The sequence below is a fragment of the Cryptotermes secundus genome, unplaced genomic scaffold, assembly GCF_002891405.2.
Source record: "Cryptotermes secundus unplaced genomic scaffold, Csec_1.0 scaffold263, whole genome shotgun sequence".
Taxonomy (NCBI): Eukaryota; Metazoa; Arthropoda; class Insecta; order Blattodea; family Kalotermitidae; genus Cryptotermes; species Cryptotermes secundus.
In genome coordinates, this window is record NW_019738352.1 from 231,544 (window position 1) to 259,407 (window position 27,864).

The 27,864-nt window shown below is 39.1% G+C and overlaps 1 protein-coding gene across 1 annotated transcript in view; it reads right to left on the reverse strand.

The window, feature by feature from the left end:
• LOC111870755 (lachesin) overlaps window positions 1–27,864 on the reverse strand; it is a gene marked incomplete in the record, with an annotated part of 273,318 nt that overhangs the window by 56,958 nt on the left and 188,496 nt on the right. The window contains 3 exon segments of the mRNA XM_033753994.1: window positions 2,322–2,496; window positions 14,773–14,958; window positions 24,391–24,509. Coding sequence (XP_033609885.1) covers window positions 2,322–2,496; window positions 14,773–14,958; window positions 24,391–24,509 — 480 coding nt within the window.

The following is a 27,864-nucleotide window of genomic DNA, read 5'->3' on the forward strand; positions in this document are numbered from 1 at the left end:
TGGGGGTCAAGGGCGGTCGGTGCATAGGGCTGACAACCTTCCCGCCATCTATGAGCCGATTGTCTAGAAAATGAGGGAACCTCAACATCTCACAACCCTATGGGCCTGTGACCTGGGCCTATGGGCCTGTTACAGGGATACCTTTACTTCTTTTTTTGGCTGGCGTGTAAGGTTGACAAACTTACCGCCATCTTTAAGCCGATTATCTAGATAATTTGGGACCCTCAACGTCTCACACCCCTATGAGCCTTCACGGCCTGGTACGGGGATAGCTTTACTTTTTTTTTCTTTTGCTCTCTATACCACTTACAGTATCATTAAAAGTCTCTGAATATTGCATGCAAAGTATATTTATGTGTGTCGTATATATATGACGGAATAAACGGCCATTACTTATATTGGCGTTTTTATTGCGTATATTTCGGGCTTCAGAAGTAATAAGCCGTGAACATCTTTTTCGAAATTCTGGCCCACGTGTCGTTCCCGATCACTTTCCCAACATACTCGTCGCAATACGTTGTCTGAAATCGGAAGCTCATTGTTAAATCAATTTAGAATAAATGAACATTACGTTTCAATTTACCTTCAACTAGCAGGAAGCAGAAAATAGAATTTCTATTCTAAAACATAAGCTGAAAACAATTTGAATGTTGAACAGTGTTCACTTTGTGTGTACGTTTGAGTCGACATAGTCTGTGATGTCGGAGATGAAAGCGTGCAGATATTCCGGATAAAGAGAAAGGAAGGCCGTACGATAAGTGAATTAGTCTTGGAATGTTTCCAGGTTACGTTTATTGGCCAGCGCATGTTGGTGGAGAGATCGGGAGTTACCTCTTCCGGAGAGCAGACGAACTACTCGGTAGGCAGATATAGAGATGGGAGTACTGAAACATGGGCCCCTCTTCATTTTAGACAATACTCAGGACAAATACTGGTAACTATAGAAATATTGTCACCTTCGAAGTTGGGACACCGTGAAGTTTTGTACATGGATATCAATGTTTGGAAGAAATATGCTGCCACCTTCTTCACGACCGAAAAGATCAGTGATAAAGTGGGCAGGTTGTGTATACAAAGTAACGAATGTGGTTATTCAAAATGTTGGCTGGTCATTACTGCGAAATAGCCGTTTATTACAATTCCGTTCCTCCGTTTCTACTGGCCGCTGCAAGGTCATGATCCTCTCTCCCGCCCTCCCCCACCCGCAGTTCCGTGTAAATCATTCTTTCATATGATGCACATAAACATAGCATCATCGTCACTCTAATAACTTCGATTGTGATGATGGAGGTAGCATGTCCTGCGAAACGTTGGTACCAATCTACACGGTTTCACGGCGTCACAACCCAGAAGAAGACACTACTAAAGAAATGGAAAGAATAGGTTGACTTAAGTGAAAAATATAAAAAATTGTTCTATGAAACTTTGCATGTCTAATTTAACATTATTATTCTTTTTCTAGGTATAAATTATTAGTTGTCAATTGAATAACCAGTGGAAATATTAAGGTATTTAATTTAATAAATTTTAGTCGTAGAGAAGTTACAAACAGTGCAGATATTGCAGTTCATAGAGCTATAAATTTGTTTTGTATTTCCTTAAATATGAATCATATGTACATTTGTGTTAAACGAACTGCATGTATGTTCACGAGATCCATGCGTCATATTAGATAATAATTTTTTGTATGACTGGAAGTTTTCGGAACTTTCATGAATTTCGTTTTGGAAGTTCGTGAAATATAAAATTTCTAATGGACCCAACAATAGAGCGCGTTGTTTAAAATTTGTAATATTAATGAGATTTAGGGATTTTCAAAGTGATTATATTAAATATCTATCTAAGTCATGAAGATAATTCTTCGTCTTCAGAAGCTAGTAGTTATTCAAATGGGGAAATAATTCCCCACATTTTATGGAATTCAAACACACATGGTATTGAGAAAATTAAATTTTGTCACGCCCTCATATTATACGTATTTACTTCACTTCCAATATTATTTACCCATCTGCGTTTAGATATCCTGAATACGTAGTTTTATACCTTCCGGTTTCCGGACTGCAATTTTGCAGAAATTCTTCATCTACTGCACCGTCACTCTCTGGCACCTTTCGGCTCCGTCTACCCTTCCTCAATGGGGAGGAAAGGGAAACGGTGCTCCGTCATACGGCTCTCGTACTGTGCTCACACGCTCCCTATGTTAGAGTAAGGGTTACTGCATGGTATATCTCTCATTAAAAGCTACCCTTTGACAAGCTATCAGCTTCTCAAAGATGACGCTGCAGTCCGTGTGTCTGACTCACCTTCTTTCTCTCGACCACCGTCATGCCGCAGAATGATGTTTCTGCTGTCTTCCCTTCTCCACATTACAGTAGGCTCTGGAATCCCTGTAGCCTTGCACCTCAACCGCACGGAGCTGTTCTCGGGTGCCACTCCGCCGTCAGGGGATTCGTCATTCAGGATATCTGGTGGGACTTTCACGTCTAGGTTACCCATCTAGAACAGGCAAGTCAGTGTATTCAGAATGGGATACTGATATCCAGGTTACCCGTTTAGAACGGGCAAGTCAATACATTCAGGTTATCCGGCGGGACTTCCGACTTCCAGGTTACCCATCTAGAACAGACAAATCAGTATTGAGACTGTATACCCAATGCTAGGCAACGAATAGGTAAACACGCCTCCTGAACAACAGAAGCAATGTTATCTGAGTGGTCCGTACCAAGATGTTATAAAGGGAAAAAAAAGTCGTTTGAGAGTTAGATGTTGCTCGAAGTTGAGGGAGTTTAGTTGAAGATTTTATCTAACTTCTGGTAGATGGGGGAAGCATCTAGATACCGCTGAGCCAGTAGAGACCGAACTCGCTGGCTGAGTCGGGACTGATGGTACGCACCAATATCGGTAGGGTATAGAGACTGGTAGAATATCACAGGGGGACGTACAATATACCACTGGTCGCGGTGCATGGGGAAACCCACCCCCTCCAATAATAATAATAATAATAATAATAATAATGATAGTAGGAGGAGGACGTCCAGCCGGCCGGGATATGAGATTGGGAGCAAAGGAATTGAGTAGAGTCGCGTCTTCGGAATTGGCCGCTGCAGAATAATTGAAATAAAGAAGTTAGTCTGTGAAAAGAAGATATTATGTGTGATTTTAAGTGACAGTGATACTGTTATAATTCCGTTACCATGATACGACTAGTGAAGGCTGAATATCCTAATGCAAATGCAACGGTGAGTTGTAAAATGTGTAAATCAATAATAGCTCTGTATTACTTGTAGTCGCGAGCTGTGAATTTATAAGGTGCAATAAATCCAATCATTCAATCCAGAACCCGCCTTATATGTCACGAGCAACCCCTTCCTCCCTCCCAATTGTGACGGTATATTCAGGATGGTATACTGATATCCAGGTTACCCATCTAGGACAGACACATCAGTATATTACCATCTGGGACATCACATCCAAGTTTCCCTTTTATAATGGACAAGTCAGAATATTCAGGTTATCCAGTGGGACTCTCACAGGCAGTGCTGCCATCTAGAACGGATTTGTGACCGTATGAACATGGCGCACAAAATGTAGCACACATCACAACTGCTTTTATAAAAAGAACATGAAATTTTATAAAGTGTAACTGGAAATTTGAACACCACCCGTGCAGATATGATTTTTTAAAACTTGTACCTTACTTATTTGAATATCTCATTGATATTTGCGGTTATTCAGCTGGTTTTAATTGCTTATGTTACAAAATCTGTCTACCACAAATCTGCAAGATATAATCTCCATAGGTCGCCCAGTATCCGCATTTGTAACTATTGTCTTAAAACCATATTTCATACGTACTAAAAGGTATAATTAGCCGGTCACGGTAGCCGGTCTCATTCGTCGTGCGGTCTTAGGTAACCACGGGTTTGCACTACTAGAAGACTAGAGAAGACTAGAAGAGAAAAAGTAAAAATTGAGAAGTTCCTCACACAATAATTTTGTAGGTTCAATTTTTAAAATTCAACTTGAGTACAAATATCATATTTTCAGATATAAAGCTGCATTGAAACAAAGCAGAGTGCCTAGTCTACAACTGTTCACAAAAAGGAAAAGTCAAAATTATGTTCCTCATAAAATAATTTCCTCCAACCACTTCTTAGATTCTTCTTGAATTTACATTCTTCAGAATTTTGACGTGTTGATGTACACAGCGACGATCGATGTTTAATTTATGTTTACTGTTCACCAGTTTCTCCTGAAAGCTCTAGAATTATCAGAAACAGACACTGTCTTCGATTCCCTGGCTCCAGGCCCAATGTTGTTTAAGACAACAGTCCCCCTCCATGGGGACAATTGAATATCCACGCGTCCTCTTACTTTCTTGTTCCTCCTACCAACTTCCATATTTTTTCTTCAGTACGACATTATCAGTGCAGAGGCCTGTCCATTAGTTTAATGCACGGCACCCGAGGGCCCCCGTCCTCCACACCTGCAAGTTGCTCAATCCACTTCTCATTTCCTCTGCCCGTCTGCGTCGTTTTTACCGGGGACAAGTGTGTCCCGCTGATTTTACTTCCTGGCCCACCGTCTCCACTCTACAAACACAGGCACTTCCCTCTTTATTTCTAGAACAGCCGTTCGTGATCCAAGTGCCAGAGAAAATATGAAATTTCTTATACACTGAAATTTATTTTATTAAAATTTGTTAATGCATGAATAAACAGTAAGATCCATCAAGAGTAACAAGTTTAATAGGAGAATACGTATATAATGTTTCCTTCATACATTTCGACTACTAGTGGACATCATCAGTTGTAACGAACAGTATAAATAAATATTTGATGAAATGATCCATTGCTAGGCTACGGATCGTTAGACATTCTCGCGGCAACGAATACCCAGGTAACAATAGAAGAACTACTGATTCTATGCAACGGCAACGTGAACACACTTCTGTAGCAAAATAGGAATTGCTAAGAAACCGGAATTTCTGTAGGTCCGCACCAAAACTCTTTGCTAGTCAGTTGAGTGGTAACATGTCTCTGAAATAACAGAAGACGGTGTTTTCTATGTGGTCCTCGGCGCGACTGTATAACGAGAAGGAAAAAATTTGGAACTGGCTTTTGTTAGAAAACTCAGCGTTTTCTCAGCTCAATGGAGACTTGGTGTGAGGGCTGGAATATCAAAATTAATGAAGATAAGACTTAGGGGATCTACTTCTCTCGTGGTCGTCTTCCGCCTGTGTCTCATCTTACATTGAATGGAAGATATATTCCATTTGTAAATAGTGTAAAATATCTCGGTGTAATTTTCGGTAGGAAGGGTACATGGAGATTGCACATAGAAATGATCGAAGCCAAGGCCTTCAGAATATTTATTAGAGCATATTCCCTATTTAAAAGTAAGCGATTGAGCGCTAACATTAAGCTGACCCTCCACAAAGCTCTCATTAGATCCGTGATGACTTGTGCCTGTCCCGCCTGGGAATTCTCAGCTATTAAGAGAACAGTATATATGCCAAACTAATTCTAAGGTTCAGGTGCTACATGTAGTATTACGCAACTTATCTAATCCTTGTTGTTAGAAGCATCCACGTAGTAAAACCACGTCGTGAAGTCCAGGGGTGTCAATGATATATAGTTTGTTATGAATATGTGATATCTCGATATCCTGATATTGATTGTGCTTTTACGTGATCATTGACATGGTGTATGCGTTTTGTAGTCTGGGCCTGTGTATTTTGAATGTGTACTACACTGTGCATTGGTTCGATGAAAGCTGAAGAAGTAACACGACTCTTATGACATTTCGGGCTTCCTTATCAGTAAACCCAGAGTAGGCTCTTCCACTTGATATCAACATGCACTTGGCTACATAAACCCCAACGAAGAAGAAACCTGTTAACGCCATTTTCAGAGTAGCATAAGGATATGGGTAGTAGGATGGTCTGAAACGTCGTCATACCTACGAAACTACATTTTGCCATCAAACAAAATATATCAAAATGAACATATTTATTGTGAATTTAACTTCAAGTACACAATTTAGAATTCCATTTTAAAACTTATACTGTGGTTCGCTGTTTGATGCTGACAGAATGGAGTACAAATTACGTTCACGAAGGAGGTAGGAGAACATTAAATTCAGGGAATATTTACTAGTGTTCGGTTCAGAATTTGCTTTTTCTTTTCTAACAAGAAACACGCAGATTACAGTAAAAATTACTATAATTTTTTCTCTCATTCTGTATGGGTATAAAACTTGACATCTCAAACCATGTCGAAACATAGATTGAAGGTGTCTGAAATAGGTTACGGGGGGGATATATTTGTACCTAGGAAAGAAGGCGACTAGAGCAATGAAGAGCTACTTAGTGAGGATTTTCATACATTATATTCTTCGGCCAGTATTGTCAGGGTGTTCAAATGAAAGCGAATGAGTCAGGATAGAGAGCTCTCTTAGTATTCATCATTCGTAATCATCCTAACACCGGATGCTATAGAGCCTTTATATTTGGAAAAGTGTTCTTAAATAAACAAAGCACAAAACTACAAATGAACCGTGAACACTGACTATTAAATTATGTCTATATTTGTTAGTGCCACTCATATTACTAACTAATTAATTTCATGGGGTTGAGCCTATCTTGAGAAGCCGCAAGTTTTGCAACAACTCAGGAAAGTCCCAACATTTTATGATAACTGAAAGTTTATTATCGTGTTCACAGGAGCCCTAAATTGGTCCCTATCCTGCGCCAGATCAATCCAGGACGCACAACTCAATCGTCTCTCTAAAATACATTTTAATATTATCCACCGACTTACATCTCAGTCTTCCTAGTGGTCTCTTTCTTTCTAGCTTTCCCACCAATATCCTGTATGCACTCCTCGTCTCCCCCATTCGTGATACATCCTCTACCCACCTCATCCTCATTGACTTGATCATTCCAATTATACTTGACGAAGAGTACAAGTTATGAAGCTCATCATTAGGCAGTTTGCTCCTATCTCCTCTTATTTACTCTGTCTCTTTGGTCCAAATATTCTCCTCAGCACCCTGCTATCAGACACCTTCAGTCTGTATTTCTCCCTTAGTATCAGAGACCCAAGTTGAACAACCATTCAGAACCACAGGCAAAATTATACTAGTGTATATTGTAACTTCTAAGTATTCAGAAAGCAGATGAAAAGATGAAAGGCTCTGGACTGAACGGTACCAAGCATTAACCAGATTTAATCTAATTTTAATTTTCTCCTGAATCATATTTTGATTTGTTACTGACATTCCAAAACATCTGAACTGTGCCATATGTTATCATATCTTAGCTATCTTTATGTCATGATTTTGCCCTGCATTCTGGTGACAAGATAGCAACATACGCTTAGCTTTCTCTGCGTTTTCTACTAGACCAACCTCCTTACTAGCATCAAATAAAGTTTCTGTTTTTCTTTATGGTATCTATATTATCACCCAGTAGATTCACATCGTCAGCATAGACCAACAGCTGATGTGTCCCGTTCAATTTTAGCTTCGTCTGGTTTTCCTGGGCCTTCTTAATGGAATGTCCTAAAGTACAGTCGAAAATTAGTGGCAATAAGGCATCTCACATTTTCAAACTATTTTTGGATGGGAGAATTATCAGACAAATATTTATGTATACTGACTTTACTATATGTTTCATTTAAACACATTTTAATCGGCCTAACTAGTTTCACGGGTACCCCAAAGTCAGTGAGATTACTGTGCAATATAAGGTGTCTGGAGGTGTAACACATTAATTTGTATAATCAATTCCTTCTGAGATATAATGATTTTATTTTGAATACCTTTCATGCGGACACCTTTTACTTCCCTCCTAACTGAGTCATGTGCTTTCTTCAAGTATATGAATGCTTGATGTGCTGTCTCATTGTACTCTCATTTTTTCTTCAGTATCTGACAAATGCAAAAGACCTAATCGGTCGTTGATCTGTTATGTCGAAACCACATTGATGATCCCAGTAATTTCATCTATATATGGACTTAAGTTTGAGAGAAGAATATTGTATAATATTTTGAATGAAGCTGATAACAGCGATATCCGAGGGTAATTACTACAGTAATTTGTATCACCATTCTGGCAAATTGGTATAACAATGGCCTCCTTCCACTGATCAGACAATTTTTCCTTATTCTAAATAGAATTAATGAGTTTATGAATCTCAGACTATAATGTTTCGCCTCCTGCGTAAATGAATTATGCTGAATATGATCTCTACCTGGTACTTTACAACTTTTCGAATTTGCAATAGCAATTTGAACATCAGAAGGACTGAGATCAAGTAGTAATTGCTTAGGCGTATGTACTTCTATCTGCCTACCATCACGATCCTATGTACAGTCAGTAATCGAGAGTAATGTTTCTTCCATTTATACAAACTATTATTGGTATCGTCAAGCCGATCGTCATTCTCAACCTTCACGAAGTTGCTTGTAGGTTACCAGCTTCTGGCAGCAACAGCTCACAATGACTGAACCTCAGGTCTTCACTAACTCACTGACTCGTTAATTCATTCTCTTAGCAACCAACTGAACTGAAGTGAACTCAACTCAACTCGACTCTCACTAACTCTCTTACAGCCAATATCGTGGCACGGACCGTGCAGAAAACACTGTTCCTCTGTTGCTGTTTACGGGTCTTTGCCTAGTAACGGCCGTTGCGTAGTTGTTTGTTTCGAGGTCGTTCCCTGACAACGGGTGTACATGCCAAAGTATTAGGTACCACCTTCTCTCACTAAAAATTCTACCCCGTTAGCCGCTGATATGATCCTCCTACGCACAGAAAACATGTACTCAATTCATAATTCTCATTCCTCGTTCCATGGGAAAATGTTCATTCGCCCACTGGTTCGGCGCCACCTCTGTCCCATCTGAACTCCTGTACACTCGCTAAATCTAACTTATATTTCGATATTCATTTCGCAACTGCCATGGAAGAACCTGCCCTATACAGAATTCTTATAATCCATCGACCATATTTCATGTCCATTTTCTTTAATTTAGACCGTTTGTCCAATGAATCGGTCCAGTTTCGAGGCCCTTTGTGACAATTCGTATCAAGCTTTTTTTTTTTACGGTGAGAATTTGTTAGCCTTTTGCCCAAACCCCCAAACCCCCAAACTTGAGGACCACCTCTTGTCCGTTGTCCACGACTGCTTATTCAATGTATTCGCAGCTACCTGCCATATCTAGAGGCCTTCCCCTCGATCAGCAATCTGAGGACACGCCATGTCGTGGTGACAAAGGAGCCAACTAACCCGGCCGCATTTTATATATCGACTGAGACAGGAAGAATTTTGGGTAAAAATGTGGTGTTCACCTTGTCGCTGCATTATCCGAGCATTCTCAATGGAAGTAAGGGAACACAAGAAAACCTAAGCCAGGGACGCAAACGCCCTCTCTGAATTGGAATTTTGTGCCTACCGAATAAGAATCAGGAGAATATCGTTACACAACTTGGTAAAATTTCGAAATACCAAAGGAAAAGGACGAAACATCACAATCAACTTAGCTGTGGTCCTCTAAGTTATTCGAACCGGGCTATCTTCCTAATGCAATTGAAGCGAAGTGAAGCTCAGTTAACCCGCTCGGAAAAGCATGAAGTACGTAATTACTTAACTGACAGAGCTAAAGCCATAAGCCTAGAAATACTGGCACGCAGAACTTGTTTCTATGTTTCGTATTGAATTTCACTGTACCTCCTGCAGCTGCTGTCTGAACGTTTGCGCAACATCGATCGGTAAATAAAGAAATATGATGGCATGGGAAATAATTCCATTCGCTATCGCTGTTATTCCTATTCTTCTTCTCCTTTTACACTGCAGTCATACGTCTAGAGACAGATGGTATTTGAACAGATTAAAATTGCATTTCTTTCAGATTTCTCGTGTATAAACTCCCTTTCAATTTTTATTTCGAAAGTGGTTGCCATTTGCGCGGGCAGGAATTCACAGTCAATCAATTGACTACATTCGAGCTGGAAATAACCGAGATTCGATTGCCTGTAGCACAATTATTTTGCCTTTCTCCACATATCCAGACAAATCCTCAAGCCTCCACAGCTTCCTAATCCTAATCCGACATTGTTGTTAAACAGACTGCAATGGTAACGATAAATCTGGGGCAAATCAGAGGTTTCGATTATATAGGCATGTAGTTGTACCCTCTAGTATATTTCAGTGACCTGTGAGACACAGGGGCAATGTTCTTTACCAGCTGAATAGGACACAGTGGCTACAGAAATCTTAGAAGTAGAGGTGAAGAGAAAAATCCCATTGCCTCTACCGGAAATCTTAACACAAGCAGAATAATTCGAAGCCAGTGATTTTGCTGACAAATCTGTCCGGACAGCCGCTAGAGAGCTCTACTGTTCACTTTAGTGCCTCTGTAGGGGATTTGGATTTCTATGTAATTCCACTATGTTTTAATGAGATTCCTTGCCGCTAATCGACAATAACCTATGTGTAACGCGAACATTCATGGCATGTCCCTGATATAATTGTATTTGTCACACTACATGTATTCCTGCATGTTACATGAGTAGAATCAAGCGAATTATATTCTGGAGTATATGATTATATTTTACACAAATTTTTCTGCAAATGAGTTGTATAGTAATCCGTTAGAATGTTGGGCTTTTTATAAATAATATCAATATCGTATTTTAATTCATGACACAAGTTTCTGACCTCTTTATATTTAAAAGTTTTATATATATATATATATTTATTTTTCAATCTGAAACATAAATATACGTATTTGTGGTGTTTTTATAAGAAAAAGAATACATTTATATCAGCATGACGTTTGCAATCTACGAGTATATCGCTGGCCTACCGGTCTTTGCTTCAAGTTATCAACTGTAATAACGAATATAAAATTGTAATGACATTTGTGTATCGGAACGAAACACTAAAACAAATTACTATTTACTAGCAAAATGAACTGTCTGTTGCATCACATCACAAACTATAATCATGTCGATGTTAGCTACAGCGAAATTACTGTTTATTGTGGCCATTATCAGAACTCTTATATAACAAACATATGTTTATTATTCCCCCGGTTGTGATATAATCGGATGTTGGTTTTACCGAGAATGACTGTGCAAATGATGGGAGATGCGTTACTGTCTACATTTGCTGACGCCTCTATATAACCACTGCCGGTGTGCGTAGCGAGGAGTGCAACAATGTAGGGACAAGGAAACGGTAATATCCCACAGCGTTCATATATCAAGGTTTTTCGGAAACAGCTTGTGAAGGCCGCTTGTGATTAACAAAAACATACTTTCAGTGGGAAATTATTGCGCTTATCAACGTCCTTATTGAATCTGGAGCACTGAATATATTCAGAAAACAATTTATGTGCATGTGCAAACTTTCTGCTTATAAAAACAAATATGAAATCACGGACCCCATAACTTGCAAAGTTCTGGAAAGACTGCTATATTAACACTGTTATGCTACTAGTACAATTATATTGCAACTTTAAGAAGTAACAATATACAACACGCAGTTTTGTTACCTGGAGCTGGACTTTTATCTGGACACTGACATACTCACTGAAGCATCTTACACTGCCTTTCACTGCATCCATCTCCTGCTTGTAACTGCGTGTTAACACACAAAGTTCAGAATAGTAAGAGTTGGTTTCTCTATATGAAATCGTGGATCAATTCTTAGCGAAGCCGTTTGCACTGCATCAGTTGTGAATTTTAATGATTTTAATGATCAGACAATTTCTGATATACTGGAGTAGGTAGGCAGGTAATATCGCCCTTGCTGCAGTGCATGTGGTTCTGCCATAGAATAATTTGACGCAAGAGCCTGACATTTGCCCGGAGGATCCGAAGAAACCTCATTCAGGTTAGTGTTTCTTCGGAATGAAATCGAAAGCGAGATTTCCCGAATCCGAACAGGAATGCTAACCACGCGACCACGACATTCACTCACATTCAATATGGATGATTATATAATCATACATGCATTTAACCTTCGACTTGTAGACAGTCGATTAGCTTTGTGTTTGTAAGAACCGCTGAATTAGAAGGCATGTTTGGATTAAGGTAGGAAGGACTGTAATAAATAAAGATCGCTTCAGACCTCCCGGGTCAATTCAATTTGACTTGTAAACTGTGTTAAAAAAACACGTTGAAATATCCATTCTTGAATAAACCTTAGGAAATGTAGGTTAAAAGTAAAGTCACCTCTTCCAGAAACTTCGCAGTATCATGACGTGAAATCGGACCGGAAGCAGTCTCCCTGAACTGGTATTCAAGGTAAATTTAGGACTAATTGGAGACGAGCTATCAAATTCGGTTTCCTGCCCGTAAGTTCAGCCCCTACAGTATGGAAACCCCCAATTAAGCACAATCTTAAGCTAGTTTCGTCTATCTGTCATCCTCACAATCCACTTCGTTCAGTATTATAATATTTCCACTGCCTATCAAATAGACGTTTCAAAAATGTTTCCTTATCAAATTTATATACATACATTCAGTTATTGCTTTTCGGGAAATATCCATAGTCCTGATTTGTATTTAAAACAAGACGTTTCGAAGACTGGATTCTGTCTCAGCCTTCAGGTAAGAACCTAATCACTTTGGATCAACAATTAGGATTTTACCTGAACACGGAGTCGGAATCCAGGCTCCGAAATATTATGTTAAATAAAATACAGGATGATGGGTAATGTCAAAAAACACAGCATCTGTATTAATATACCGTCGTCACAAACGTTCAGATATTCAGTGTACATTACTGGTCTCCACAAGCTCCTCGCCCCCTCAGCTCGCAGTTTTCAACTTGTGTTTCTTCTTGTGTAGAATCCTAAATTAGTTTTCTCCTGCTTTTATAGGTGAAATACTTTTAGCCTTTCTGTTTTAGACGTTATTGATATTCTGCCCTCAGAACAAGAAACCGCGTTGCATTCCCACACAGAATGCACGGCAATTGTTTCCTGCGTCCCGACTTCTAGCGGGTTGTAACCGAAAATTGTAAGAAATTGAAGAATTTGATGTTCTTTAAACTTCAGCGTGATTCTTTACATGGGCCTTTATATGTATTATCGATGTTATTATTCGAGTAGCCCATTATAATCTAATCGCCCAGCGTGATTGGCTACTATTTTAAGTAATATTAATTAGAGAGATTGACACGTGTTTGCACATGTTGGGAATCCATAAGAAGGATAATCCCATCCTTGTACTGTGGACGGCTTAGACCAGTTCTTCCGAGGAAAGCGGAGGAGTTGGTTGTCTTTCTTACAATTCTGTGAAGTTTCAAGACGTCGGCTTTGCTTTGAGAACGTGAGATTTGGCAGGTGCGTGAAGTCGTTAATTCTGGAGTAGAAGTTCCTCGAACGGACGTTTCGAGATTTTCCATGGAGGGCCTCTCTGTCATACCTTTAAGGGCGCAAGGTCGACATTCCCCTGAGAAATGTGGAAACAATTGGGAAATGTAAAAATATTGAGACCTCCTTGTTTTCGAAATGAGCCTATGGATGATCACGAGGGATGCAACTACTGGAGACCCTAAGATGTGTACCATCTCGGAACGAGCCTCTTCTAAGCAGAGTCCGTTCACAGTCCTTCCAAGGGGCACGAATCAGAACCTGTGCCCTTCGGAATTGCTGAGTTAACAACCACTTAGATATTCGGCCAACTGGGATACATTACTTACAAGCATTAGTGATCAGTGTCAACTACGGTAATTTATTTAATCATTGTGATTTAAGTACACCATATTATTAGATTGGATTCCTATAAACATAAGTGTAATCGTTTCAATATACATAATTTACGTAATAAAGTCTCTCTGAGGTACACCTGCGCAATTGAGGTTTGTGCGTGTGCAACCCGTTTCTTCCTGTCCTGTTAAACCAAGCCAGTTAAGACGTAGAGACCAGATTTCCAACTCTACCGATTCCAGCCACAAATAGTCAGCATCCCGCTTGACCTGACCCGAAGAACTGCTCAAATTCGTAGCCACAAGGCTGGTGTCTGCTGGCGCCCATCCTTTCTTCTACCTTCCCAGCCTGTCACTAGACAACAAGGGAAGTGCAGGGAATAAGAGAGGTAGGGACGGCATCCCAGGCAGAGGAATCATCGATAGTAACGCCCGAAGAAATCCGTAGTTGCACCCAACGGCGGAGAAACAAATCCAGCCGAGATCGACTACAATACTCATAACTCTCGTGGCTCAATATATAATCAAATTATGAAATCGTTATTTGTAGAATACAATCATTTTTGAAAATTATTTTTGGTAAATGACAGCAAATAATGCAAGAAAAGCGACTGAAGCCCAGTTTTGCCATTCCAGTAATTCTGTGAGAGGTTCGCTGCAATAATGAAATCTGAACCAGAATGTCTTAGATACTCTCTACACATATTCATATTACATTCACATTTCTGGGCTTCATATTGATAAATTCGGCTGTAATTTATTTTACTTGGATTTGAAAGTGACTCGGCCTAAAACTGGACAAGAATTTGAAATTTGAATGCGGAAAAATATTCAGAAAAGAACTCCTTGTGCTATTCATTAATGTGAATGCGTTACAACCGACAAAGCCCTATGTCAGTCCACTATATATTTTTTTTTATTTAATTTGGTTGCAAATTTACAATATACTCTAAGTGGACTAATATTTCCCCACAGTTTCCTCTGCTGTTCTGTAGCTTCGGCCGGAGGCCGTCAGATAATCCTCCCAGATATAGCACGTGATAAATACCTGGCTTCTCATTGGGTCCGTGTTGATCTGACACATGTATGTGCCACAGTCGTTTATCTGGACATTGGAGACGTGCAGTTTCCAAGTGTTATGGCCGTTGTGAGTCACAGAGAGCCGCGGGTTGTGAGCCACCATGTGCGTCTGGATGGCGAGGATGGCCTTAGAATCGGACTTGATCCACGCCACCTGAAGGAGAGAACATGTTTCTCCTTGCATGAGAGAAAACAAAACAAGGCACGAATCATGAGAAATGTTTCCATGAGACAACACAGAACGTGAAACAGAGAAGGAGGAAACGGCAAAAGGGGCAGAGCTTGCATATCGTATTCATGAGAAAATACGAAACAAATACATAGCATATGTAGTAATTCTATGAGAAGACACAAGAAAGGAGGCAAAGCATTGCTTTGGTAAGAAAACATGCAACAAGCGACAGATTATGTAGCACTCTCATGAGCAAGTACACTATGCACAAAGCACTTGTTATGCACAGGAAGTCAAAAGCTATATAGATCATACTTACAAAAAGCAATGCTCCTTGTTAATTAATGCAAGAAACGAATATGAATTGTAGAGATTTGCATATATCTTTTCATTACGGCAAATCGCATGCAATGATTACTGCAAGAGAAGTACTCGTAGTCAAGAAAGGCCGAAACCGAAGCCGGCCGCAAATGAAAGAAATCATATTCACTGAATATATTTATATTCTGTTATTTATATTAACAAAATTATTGAAATTAAATATACGAAATATATATATATTTTCTCTGGATTGGGTTTAATTCTTGGAATCAAATTCTTAATATTTTAGAGTACACTAAGTAAATTACACGGTATTTACAAAATTTGCTATTTTCAAAATGACCAGCATTTCCTATATAGTTCTTACTTCAATAATAATAACGTGGGTCAATTAGTGAATTACAGTTTACATCGACTAATTTATGAGACAGTTTCCAGCCTACAGGTGTAATAAACTTCGTACTCTAAACAAATGCAAAGCATTTTACGCAATGAAGCTTCAAGCATTTACTCACTATCGTCTTTCTTTTGGCACCATTCTTGACTCTGTTCTTTCCAACAGAAGAGATAAATGAAGCAGCGGATCTTAGCAAATTGTGACACGAAGCGTCCGTGTGTTCTTGTGTTGAAAACCCTACGTGATCATTTGATTTTTCTTGTGCTCTGCCTTAGAGTTTTTACTTCAGTTTCCTGAAGAACCCTGTGAATTGTCAACCCTTGCTATATACCCTGTCAGCCTTAAATTTGTTCTTGAAGAACCGGAAGTTGCACGGTGGGGACTTCCTTTCCAGCGGGGAGTAAACTCAGTTACCTTCTAACTAAATCATAACCGCAGGAGGATGTGTAGTCCCTCCTCCGCGTGATGGTGCGATAGCTTGATTGGGGTTCCTGTGGTGGCAATGTGCTGAGAGTCTCGAGAAGTGCTCTCAGCATGACAAGCGCAATGCATGATTCGGTTTCAAAGAATTATCCCTTTGTTGCTGAGAAAGAACGGGCGTGGGCTTGCAGAGAAAGAAAGAGTTGGAAAAAAGGGAGTGACGTGAGAAATATTTTTTCTGTAATTTTAAATATTTATACCTCCCTGTAAAATCAGTTCTATTTGTCCCTTCACGACTCCTTGAAAACAAATCTTAATATATTTAACGACAGTGTTTCCACTATAGATATTAGATATCATCAAATTTCTTAAGATTATGATCATTTCTCATGCGTTGATATGTGTTGACATGGTTCTGGAAGGAGAGAGTCGTCGCTTACTTAAGCTTCTGTTCTTTCTGTAGACTGGAGAGATGAACAAATAAAAGAAAATCCTTTGAAGTTTGAAATTATCGCGGCGGCAACTGTGAGATTACGGTTTTATGGTATTAGACACGGTGTAGTCAGAATATCCTGAAGATGGATACATGAGATTCCTTCGAAAAGTTATATTGATTTGTGGGACAGCAGTGCGGCATCCCAGAAGACACTAACCTTCAACTACAGTAAAACTTGGTTATAGCAACATCGGTTTCTGCGACACCTTGTCTATTGCGTCAAATATTCAATGGTACAAACTAATTCCTCGTAAAGCAACTGTTTTTATACCTTGCTTAGTACGACATGCACAAATGCATCAACCTCGTATGTAACGTCATTTTCATTCCTGAATTTCTCTGATATCGTGGGAAAGTTCGATGTGTCTGCCAACCCTCACTTTCTCTACTTGCTGACGTGACTGTCCTGGAAGAATACGACCGCGGGCTGCAAGAGGAGCTTGGGTTTTATGCGAGAACAAGGGTGTGGGGTGGGACTGCGTGAATAGTGCAAGAGGACGCGGAAGGTTGTTAACTGCATTCCTTTCCTAGAATCTCGTCTAACAGGACCTCACATTGTCTACTTACCCTATAGTGTTCCTGCCTAAACCCAGAGAAGTGCAGTAGCGAAAACATGGCAATGAAAAGAAAGTTTTAAGCTTTGAAGAGAAAGTTAAAGTGATTGATGAAATAGAAAATGGAAGGAAAAAAGCTGATGTATGCCACGAATTTGGTTTGGTGAATTCTACAGTACAAACGATATGGAGAATCCATATTAATTCCACGTTAATGTTACGTTAGTCTGTACTTAACTACGTATTTCACTAAAAAATGCAACATTTTAACTCGGTTTTTGGTAGATTTTTACGTGACTAACATAAGGCTACTGTGGAAGTGCTCATTTCGGTTACAACGATATTCGTTTATAACGACACTATTTTTAGGTCCCTTTGATGACATTATAACCAAGTTCTACTGTACTTCCCTTCACATTTACAGTAGAATACTGAAATGAATAGAACTACGAGTATTTGTATTAAGCGGTGCTACTACCTAACTAACTTTTTAACTGACTACCAGGATGACTAAGTAAATAGTAACTAACCGCATAAGCTGCCCATCTCGAGAAACAACCAATCTCTCAGCTACACAAGAATTTACCAAAATGTTAAAGAACACGACATTTCATTACAGTGTTCACAAGAACCGGCCACTGGTCCATAACCTGAGCCAGATGAATCCAGTCCATACAACTCCATCCCAGTTCTCTAATGGGTTTTAATCTCTCTCATCTACATCTACGTCTTGCTGCTGGTCTCTTGCCTTCTGAATTTCATAAAAAGAAGCCTGTATGCATTCGTCTTATATCCGTTGCGTGCTACATGCCCTGCCGTCTCATCCTCCTTGACTTGATAATTCTAATTTTCATCTGGAGAAGAGTACAAGTTATGGAGCTCCCAATTATGCAATTTTCCCCAACCACATAGAATTTAATCCCTCGTCCATCCGAATATTCTCCTCAGCACACGGTTCTCAAGTTTCTGTCTTAACGTCAGAGACCAAGTTTCGCATACATACAAAACTACGGGCAAAATTATAATTTTGTATGCAGTACTGTAGACAGCAAACGAGAAGACCAAAATTTCCGAACTGAATGGTAGGAAGCATCACCCAATTTTAGTTTGTTCGCAACTTCCTCACAAAACAAATCTGGATTTTTGTTACTCTTTCCCAAATAACAGTACTTTTCCAAATTATCTGTTACGTTATGATCTTGACCTACAGTCTGTCTAACCAGACATCAACATATAGGTAGCTTTCTCTGCCTTTACTTCTAGACCAACTGATTTTCTACCGCCAGTAAAAGCTTACATGTCTTATTTATGGTGTTTATCTTTATCCAAAAGATTTACATCTTCAGTATAGAACAGAAGCTACTGCATCCACCTAAAATATTTTTAAGTTCGGTTTCAATAAGTTTGTTTGAAGAAACGTGAAGTAGGATTACGGATGGTTTGCTGGAAAACGTTCCTCATCCCCGCACTCGGTACAGGGTGATTCTGAAGTTAACCAAGCTTTATTATTGCAGGTAATCATTAACTTGTTTGTAACTGCTAGTAGCACATTTACGATTAGCTCTTCTTCAGAATTTCAACACCATATTAACGCATATGTGCAAATATTTCTTTCGTCATTAAGCCTTAAATGCCCATTTCAGCATCATTATAATGAAAATTATTACTTCGAATAATTTTGTTCTCAAAGAATTACTACAAAAGTAGGGATTCAAATGCGCAAAAAGGCTCTTCTATGAAAATTGGCATGTAACCATGAAAACCTGTTTATTAAACAGATAGAAGTCGTATAATTAACTTTTCGATATTAAGAGTATTACAATAATAGCGGAATGTTAATATCGACGTAAGGAATGTTCCTAGGTGTGGCAATGAACCAGGTTACTTAGGAAAATACGTATAATCTATGCACATTCCGGGTCAGTGCTTCGGAAACCAGCGAAATATTTACGTAATATTATGATGTACATTACATGAAGTATAACTGAAAGTTCAAAATAATACCATGTACAATTTATAATACTACAAGTCATAGCAGTCATAATACTAAAGTTTTTAAGACTTTTGAGGGGAAGAGACGGGTTTATTTATCGACGCTTTAAATGTGCTCAGAATATGACATCGAATGATCGGGTGATTGGTGAATAATGAAATGGAAGTTATGTGGAAGGAAGCTGTCCTACAATATTATATTTCAGCATTCCGTTGCATTGAGGCATTATCCTTCTTATTAAAGCACCCGTCAATAATGCAACAATATTTTTGAAAATATGGCCCATGTGCGGCCGAAACATGTTGTAAATTAAGACACATATGAAAAATGAGAGACTTTTAGTAAACTTATAATCAGAAAGCAGTTTTCTGGGATTTGGCACCGTGTATATGTGGTGTTAACCGACGTTTCGGAGGAACGTATCGCCTCCATCTTCAGGGTAGAAGGGAAAATATAAGAAATCCGCAAGCAAAGAGACCGTGAGAACCGGTAAAAGCAGTCCTGCTTAAGTCTGTCTGACTTTTAAAACAATCTTGTAATGCAATTTTTTAGTTCCTGTATGTTGTTTTGGCACCTAGTTCATGTTTTATTTGTGCTTCTTGTTTGCGCCGTNAATCACTTTTAGTGTATAAATTATACTTTTAACGTCTTAATGACATTTCATGATTTTAACAACATCGTAAAGTATTAAAGTTACACTTTTAGTGAGAAACATATTCTACACGTAGATGTTGCAATATTGATGTGGGCTCTAATAATAAGGATAATGCCCTAAAATTATTTGAACTACTACGCTGAAATTTGCATGTTGGGGAAACTGATTAACAAGAAGAACGTCAGATAGCGTACTCGGTCCCCGGGTCGAGACTTGAACTCGGGATCTTCCAAACAGGAAGCATATGCGCTAAACTCTTTATCTCGATGCTCGGGTTTACGATATGCCCATGTGTCCATTAACACTTCTGTTCTCCCTAATGACATTTAAGCGGAGATGTGAAATAAACTTGGTTTGGGGGGCGTCCTACTAGAGAGATCTCGGACTCTACAGTTTTTAATATCCTTGCCTTATTTTGAAGAGTTGCATAGTGGAGTTTTAATTCGAAAACAGATTTCAGTTTTACGTAATAATTTATGGGATGTATGCCCTGTTTACATTCAATTTACTTTGATGTAACTCACATTGTGGCAGGTACTGATTGGAACATTTCATTACTTTGACCAGTTTGTTGGATGAATTACTGACCTCAAAGCATCTTCACAGTTGGATAGTTTGCTTTCTGAGTATTACATAGACGTTTCAACAACTCGATATATCGTAATATGTGATTTCTCGGTTTGTTTTCGACTATAGTAGGGGAACAAATTAATTTCAGACATTTAAGATTACTTCGCTTCAAGAGAAATGAGAACCGTTTGATAAATGGTCAAACTGAACAATTCCAGGCGTTGCGATATCCAGCTCCATCTTCTCACAAGCCGTCTAGATTTTGCTCGCAAAGGAAAGGAGGAAGGGGAAAAAGAATAAAAAAGGAATCTTGGAAACAGAAGCACCATTTGTCTTGGAAGCTTTACAAGGCCAAGAACTTCATTTTCCAAGCCATTTAACAACGCTACAAAGTGACTAAATGCTTTAATTTCTTAATTCATTTGAAGTAAATCTCAAGAGGGGTTCGCGCAGAGAAACGGTTCTCTTGCATGGAGAATCCTACATTCCTGCGATCTTATTTAATTGTCCTACTCTGAGGTTGCGAGAGTTCTGTGTTGTACCATTCGATTGTGGTTTCTGCGTGTTGCTTAACAAATTTCTTACTTGCCAACTGACTTTTGTAAGTGTGACCAGAGAATTAATTTGGAAGTTCCACTGTGCACATCAGCCCCTCCACATCAGCGCCAAGGCACCTGAAAACAATCTTCCCCAACGTGAGAAACCTGCACGAGATGTGGTTACTTGCACTCTTGAAAACGTACTTAACAGGGAAGTACAGAGTCCTCACCAACGTTAGTAATTGGTAAACGAAGTTTCACGTCTCTGTAAACTAAATTTGGGTTAGTAAGAAACGTTAGAGGACTGGTTCACAGTTTCCTGCAGATGCGGAGCGCTGGCTACATAACACAGCATACTTACATTTTAATAGGTAGTACTTTTATTTTAAATTATAATAAAATTAAAGTCATAAACAGAATGGATAGCACTCGTTATAAGTATTCAAAAGGTCCCAAATTTAAATCTCTACCTACAAATCGGTTATCCTGACGTAGGCTCTTTGTTGCATTAGTCGGTCTCTTCATACAAATTCCAAGAGAGTGCTGCTTTAATCAGGTCACGGTATTTCACTATCAGCCTATTATTGGAGGGATTATAGCCTAATCTACTGACAGCGTCTTTAAGGAAAACATAAAGAGAGAAATAAATGAAGGAAGGGAACATTCATGGTACAAGAGAGTTTAATGCAAAAATCTTATTCATCTGTAAGCATAGGCACAAATATATCTAACTACTAACAGTCAGTTAAGTCAGTCAAGTCAGTGAATAAGTGAGTCACTCGGTGTGTCTATGGTAGTAAATTAAATACCGCTGTTCCTAAACCCCACAAATTGACAGGACTATAAGCTAGTTAAATCCAATATACACGGTAACAACCCAGGGTTTTCTTGGACATAAATTTATTTTAATATTATCCTTATATTTTTTCACGTTTTCAAAATTGATGTTATTTCCAAGGAAAAATTCTCTATTATCCCATTTACCATTCATTTGGTTGCGAACAGTTTTCTTTTGAACTTTATATAACGTTAAAATATCCAGAAATATATATATTTTAACGCAGGAAGGAAGGAAGGAAGGAAACAGTTTCAAATATGTGTAAAGTAAGGTAAAGTTGTACCTGTGATTAACTAATTAAGCACAACACCATGAAGGCATATTGGGTATTGGATATATAGTTCCATATTTTCTTAATCTGAGTACTTGCTGGAGGTGAATGTTCTGTTTCACGTCACGGCCGTCTTACCCCCGGGAAAAAGCCCCCGTTATCCATTGGTTAGGAGGTTGGGTGGACCCCAGAGCCGGTCTGGACGACGTGGAGAAGAGAAAATTCTTGAACGTACTGGGACTCGAACTCCGACCCCTCTGTCGTCCAGCACATAGCCAGTCACTATACCGATTGCACTATCCCGTCTCCTGTTTCATATACTGTTTTTTCATCTTTAGGAGTTAACGCTTAAAATCCAGCAAGAAATCTGAATAACCATATAAAGGAATTACGAGGAAACGAAAATAAGTTCAAGGAGCATTTGGTCAGATTATTGCAGTGCAGCTAAATTCTGGAATACGACAGATTTTCTGGAGTCGTGAGATGAAATAGCTGACGTTCATTCGCCGATAAAGGGCAATCCCTCTCTTCCTTTCTCTCGCTACTCTGAGCGTCAGAATGCTCCAGCACTTCGGCTGATGCGATGGAACTGGGAGAATTCCTCCTTGTCAGCTAGAGACTATCTTCAAGTTATTGCTGGTGATGGGAGAAGGGGAATGAAGGAAATGTAAGTTGCGGGACCGCATCTGAATCTTTATTCAAGCAGAACTTTCAGCCATCTGAACGGATCACTAAGTACACGAGATATCCCAGACTATTTTATAAATAGGCTGCAGTTCTAGGTGAGATTTCTTTTTCGCGGATCCTTACTTTTTCTCTATTTTAGGATTGAATTTAACACACCTCATGAGTAATTTAAAATATGACCAATAATGGTGCTGGGATATGAAAATTTCACTCCAAATTTTAATAAAATGGATGTCCAATTACAGCTGTTTGTAATTTATTAGCTTTAATTTATTCATTTATGGTTTTAGTTGACCGCCTCTGTGGTCTAGTGGTCAGAGTTTCTGCCTACAGATCCAAAGGTTCGGGTTCGATTCCTGGCGCTACCAGATTTTCTGAGAAGTAGTAGTTCTGGAATGGGGTCCACTCAGCCTCGTGATGATAATTGAGTAGCTATTTCAAGGAAATAGCAGCTCCGGTCTAGAAAACCGAAATTAACGGCCGTGGGGATTCGTTGCGCTGACCACGTGACATCATCTATCCGCTAGTGTTGTCACTAACTTCGCCAACAAGCGGCGGTCTCTCGGTCGGTATAGTTCGCTTACGGACTAGAACCACGGATTTTATGGTTTTAGTTCATTGTGGGTCAATGCGGCTTATAATCGGAATTTCTTGGAAACTTTTAATGAATGTTTCCCATATGGAATAAAAAAAAGAAAACCTATCGAAAAATTCTGGTGCTGATAACTAGACAACAAAGGCAGAGACGAACATATATCTACACACATGACTTAATTTTACGCTTTAGAGAAGGCCTAATAATATGAACATTTTATGTGAAGCTATGATATTTTCTCGGTGTTTCGCATCTCGTTTTGTTGTGTGCGTGTATAAGTTGCGAGAAAAAATACGAGTGTTTCACCTTCTTTTGATCATAAAAACAATTATCTTTCTTCTTGTAAAATATTGTATTATTAAAATGACTTACGAAATTAATATGAAATACAATTTATAATTAATTCACATTAATATATGACATAATCATTGAAAATATTTTATATTATGGAATACAGTCGTGTCGTTTGTCAGAAGAAGATTAAACATAAGGTTTACTGATAATTACGACCTTTTTACATTATGAAATGGCATATTAATATTCCGATGGAAGTAATTCTTGTGAATAGAAATAAACTGTCGTTAAGCTAAGATGTGATAAAATATTAATGTCAATATTCTATTACTATGGTTGATCGTAATTATTTGTCCCTGGACGTGGATTTACGAGAGAAAATGTATAATTTAGTCCTAGTAACCAGAGTAGACCCATATATTAATCCGATTTCTTGGTAGCAACAATGAAGTTATTTTTGGGAAAGTTTGAACTTCTTGATTGAGCTGTGGCTGATGTGCTTGGACGCTGGTTTATAGTCTCAGAGGATGGAATTCAATCTAAGGGAACTCTGTGTAAATTTCATGGCGAACGAAGTGGCAATATTTTGGTTAAAAATGAGTAAGTCAGTTTTCGCCTGTCAGTTACCATTTCATTGATGAACCGTACTCATCTATCACAACGAATAGGAAATACCACAGGCGTGACCACCCACCCAGCAGTGGTTCCTCCTAAGGGTTCATCTGGTAAGCTGGATTCAAGATGCACAAGTTAACTAACAGCGTAAATCTCTCCGTACACTTACCTTGTAGGGACCCAGGTGGTTCACAACGCACGTAAAGAATACGTCGCGACCCTGTGTCACGGTGTGGTTCTCCAGTGGTTGAAGGAATTCCGGTTCCGGCTCCATCACTGACATCTGACCTGCAACAGTTGTACTATCCATGAAGTGTCTGTACACTGTCTCTCCTCACTCGTGCTGTTCCTTGTAGTGCCTTCCGCACTCAGTCATGCTCCTCTATTACTGTAAGAGCGAGGCCACCCCAAGGAAACTGGCAACCGCAACGCAAACGCAATTTCCAAGAACTGTTATCAACCTGAGTTGAACACGTGTTACTGAGTGGAGCAGCGCATATTGAGGGCAGGACATCGCAACTCGCGCAAAGACTGAGAAACTCAACTTTCAAGCAACGGAACATGCCAGTCTTCTCGTAATTGCTTTGCCGCATGGTTTCCTAATGTCAGCTGTTCTATAAGACGCTTCAGTGATTCATTTGTTTCTTAAGATGGCATGAAAGTTTGACTAAGCTGCTAATTTTGTTGTTGTGCAGTTAACTGAACAAGAGCCTGGTATATATGACAAACGCCACCCTGACTATGCTAAGCTGGACAAAATATATTTGGCTTGGGAAGGAATTTCTCATGAGACGAAGGAGTGTGGATCCAGGTTGAGTTCTTTCGAAATAATATAGCCCCACAATTTAAATTGTTACAGAAAAACAGATGCACCCAATCTTTTCTTTTCCTAATACTATATTTAGGCATCCTCTTGCATTAATATATCATTTATTTCACATATATTTCCGTCTTAAATATACAACTTTCTATATAGTCCCCTTTCTTCCACATTACAGGATTCGGCTGTATACGGCCACAATCAGGTGCCTTCTGTCTTGCTAAAATTGTTGCGCTTCGTGTAGCCTGTGAAAGTGATAATTCCTGATTAAAATAAATTGAACTTAATTAAAACACTTTAATTAACATCGAACTATTTTCCTTATTGTAGTTGTCCCATTCTCACGCTGTCTCAGTCGGTCTCAACTACTACCACATTATGACAGGATCAGTGTTACTGTCTTCCCCTGCAGAAGGTAAGTGCGCGGGAATAAAGAATACAGTCATGCATGACGTCGGACGAACATGCCCCTTTTAAGATGCTGTGAGCAACTGCTCAGGCATAAGTTTCCTCAGTGTGCGCCTGCTAATCTGCAAACCATTTGCTTGATAAAATCGGCGATTTTTCTCGGAAATTTCGGTTGCGTTGTTGTTGCCAGTTTCCTTGGCGTGCCCTCGCCCTAATCTAAAATTGTGTCTAGTACATGTCTGGGCATTAAGTAAACAATAATCCAACAGTTCAGGCCCACTGGAATGAGATTGCGTGCCCTCGCCCGAATCTAAAATTGTGTCTAGTACATGTCTGGGCATTAAGTAAACAATAATCCAACAGTTCAGGCCCACTGGAATGAGATTGCTGACGTCAGTGGCAGACTGTAGGAGAAAGATGAAAAAGAAGAAGGGAGAAATGAATGTATTACACCTAGGAGAGAAAGGAAGAAAATTACAGCAAATTTATTTCGAAATGCCAACCAATCGCATTACTCGTAAGCTGTTGGACTCTCATCCTGAAGAAAGAAGAGAGATTGAGGTCAGCTACAAAAGAGATTGAAGAATCAACTGATGAAAATTATATTTATTATATGTGACATTGCCGGTCACACTGTCCACGCGGTGTAAGGCATGAATTGCCTTCGCCCGCCCAAACACAGTGTCCGTGGATTCGAATCTTACTCGAGTTATTGAAGATGAAAATGCAGTTTCACAAATATATGTGGTGGAAAAACAAAGAAGAAACCTCACTGCTATTTCATGTAAATCTGGAATTTTTATAACTGGTCATAAACACCGGTATTGCCTTTCCCGAATGTTGAAAGATTTGGATGTCTGAAAATTCCCGATCATTCATGAATACTTCCATGTTTAAAAATATGTGGCTTGGTCACTGACATTTTCTACACAGATTTAGGTGTTCTGTGTCTGAGCTTCTCGACACAAATATTATTCTCCTCAGAATATTTCCACAAAAAAAAATATTTATTAATGAAAAATGCTTAGAAAATGAAAATGACAAATTCCAGAAGAGCCTCTCGGGGCCCAGTATAATTGATGCCAGGGCCCACTACTGGGCCGCGGCCCGCCGGTTGAGAAGCACTGGACTCTACGGTGTCTCTTGAGACTAAGAAATTGAAGTGAAGTAAACGCTTTTCACGTATACCCTGTGCTCCAAAGGGAGCAACAGGAGTGTGCAATGTAATGTAAGTACATATATGAGATATCTATGATAGTGATTACTCAGGTCGTTAGGCCGATCTTGTTAGCCGGTTTTGGGACGTAGCTTCTTCAGGGTCTAGTCTTATGTACTAAAACATGTTTGCCAGTGCTTTCACGGTAGGTTTTTATCTACATTGTACAAACATATTAAGAACGAGGCAGATGTGAGACTATCAAATTTTGAGGAGTTTGCCTCTACATACAATATATGTTATTTGCTCGAATGCCTACTAGAGCACGCAGGCCGAAAAACACTGGTATTAAGGCAGAAATAAATAAATGTGAAATTGGAAAGGTCTGTATCGCCTGCTTTACCCTAACTATTTCTGCATATACCGTATTTACGCATGTATAGGCCGCGTGCGTGTATAGGCCGCAGCACAATTTTCAGACAGAAATTATAGAAAAAATAATTTTCTTGGAATATTATTTCAGGAGTATTACACCCTGTATTACTAATTATGAATATATTTTTTTTAAATGAAGTGTGATTTCGAATATTTCGAATATAAGCCGCACCCCAGTTTTCCTCTTGAATTTTTGGCAAAAAATGTGCAGCCTATACATGCGTAAATACGGTATTGTACAGAACGAATCTCTTATTTCTGTTGGCTTTAAAAGAAAATATCTTATGTTATTAAACAACATAAATTAAATGAATTTTATGACGTAGAATGCAAATATGTCCTCCTGCAAGTAAAAGTTGACGTCTTATTATGTATCACGCACTCATTTGCCCCCGTCTGTAACGAAAATTCAAATTGTTCAAAATCTCTCTTTAATTTAAAATGATATTAAAATCACATCAACTGCTACATGATCGGCCCTACTTCGCCATCTATAGGCAAAATATCACGTGGTTATGGTTCCGTGACTAATAATAACGGGTTCTGGAGTAGATGATTAGATTTATTGACACCTTCCTGTACAATCTCTCTTAATCACAACCAATTATAGCGCTATCGCTAATCTACCCTCTTCACAAATCACTAGAACACGCTCCATTCTCTTTCTAGTGCTCCGTTCTACTCCCTTTGTACGCTTTCAATTCTAATTATCGGCCTCCCACAGCAATTCTCTTACAACTTCTGAACTCCAAATTCCAATTCTCTAATCCATCTAGCTACAAAATGCTCTCGTTATATAGCCTCTTGTCCGACCTCATTTAAAA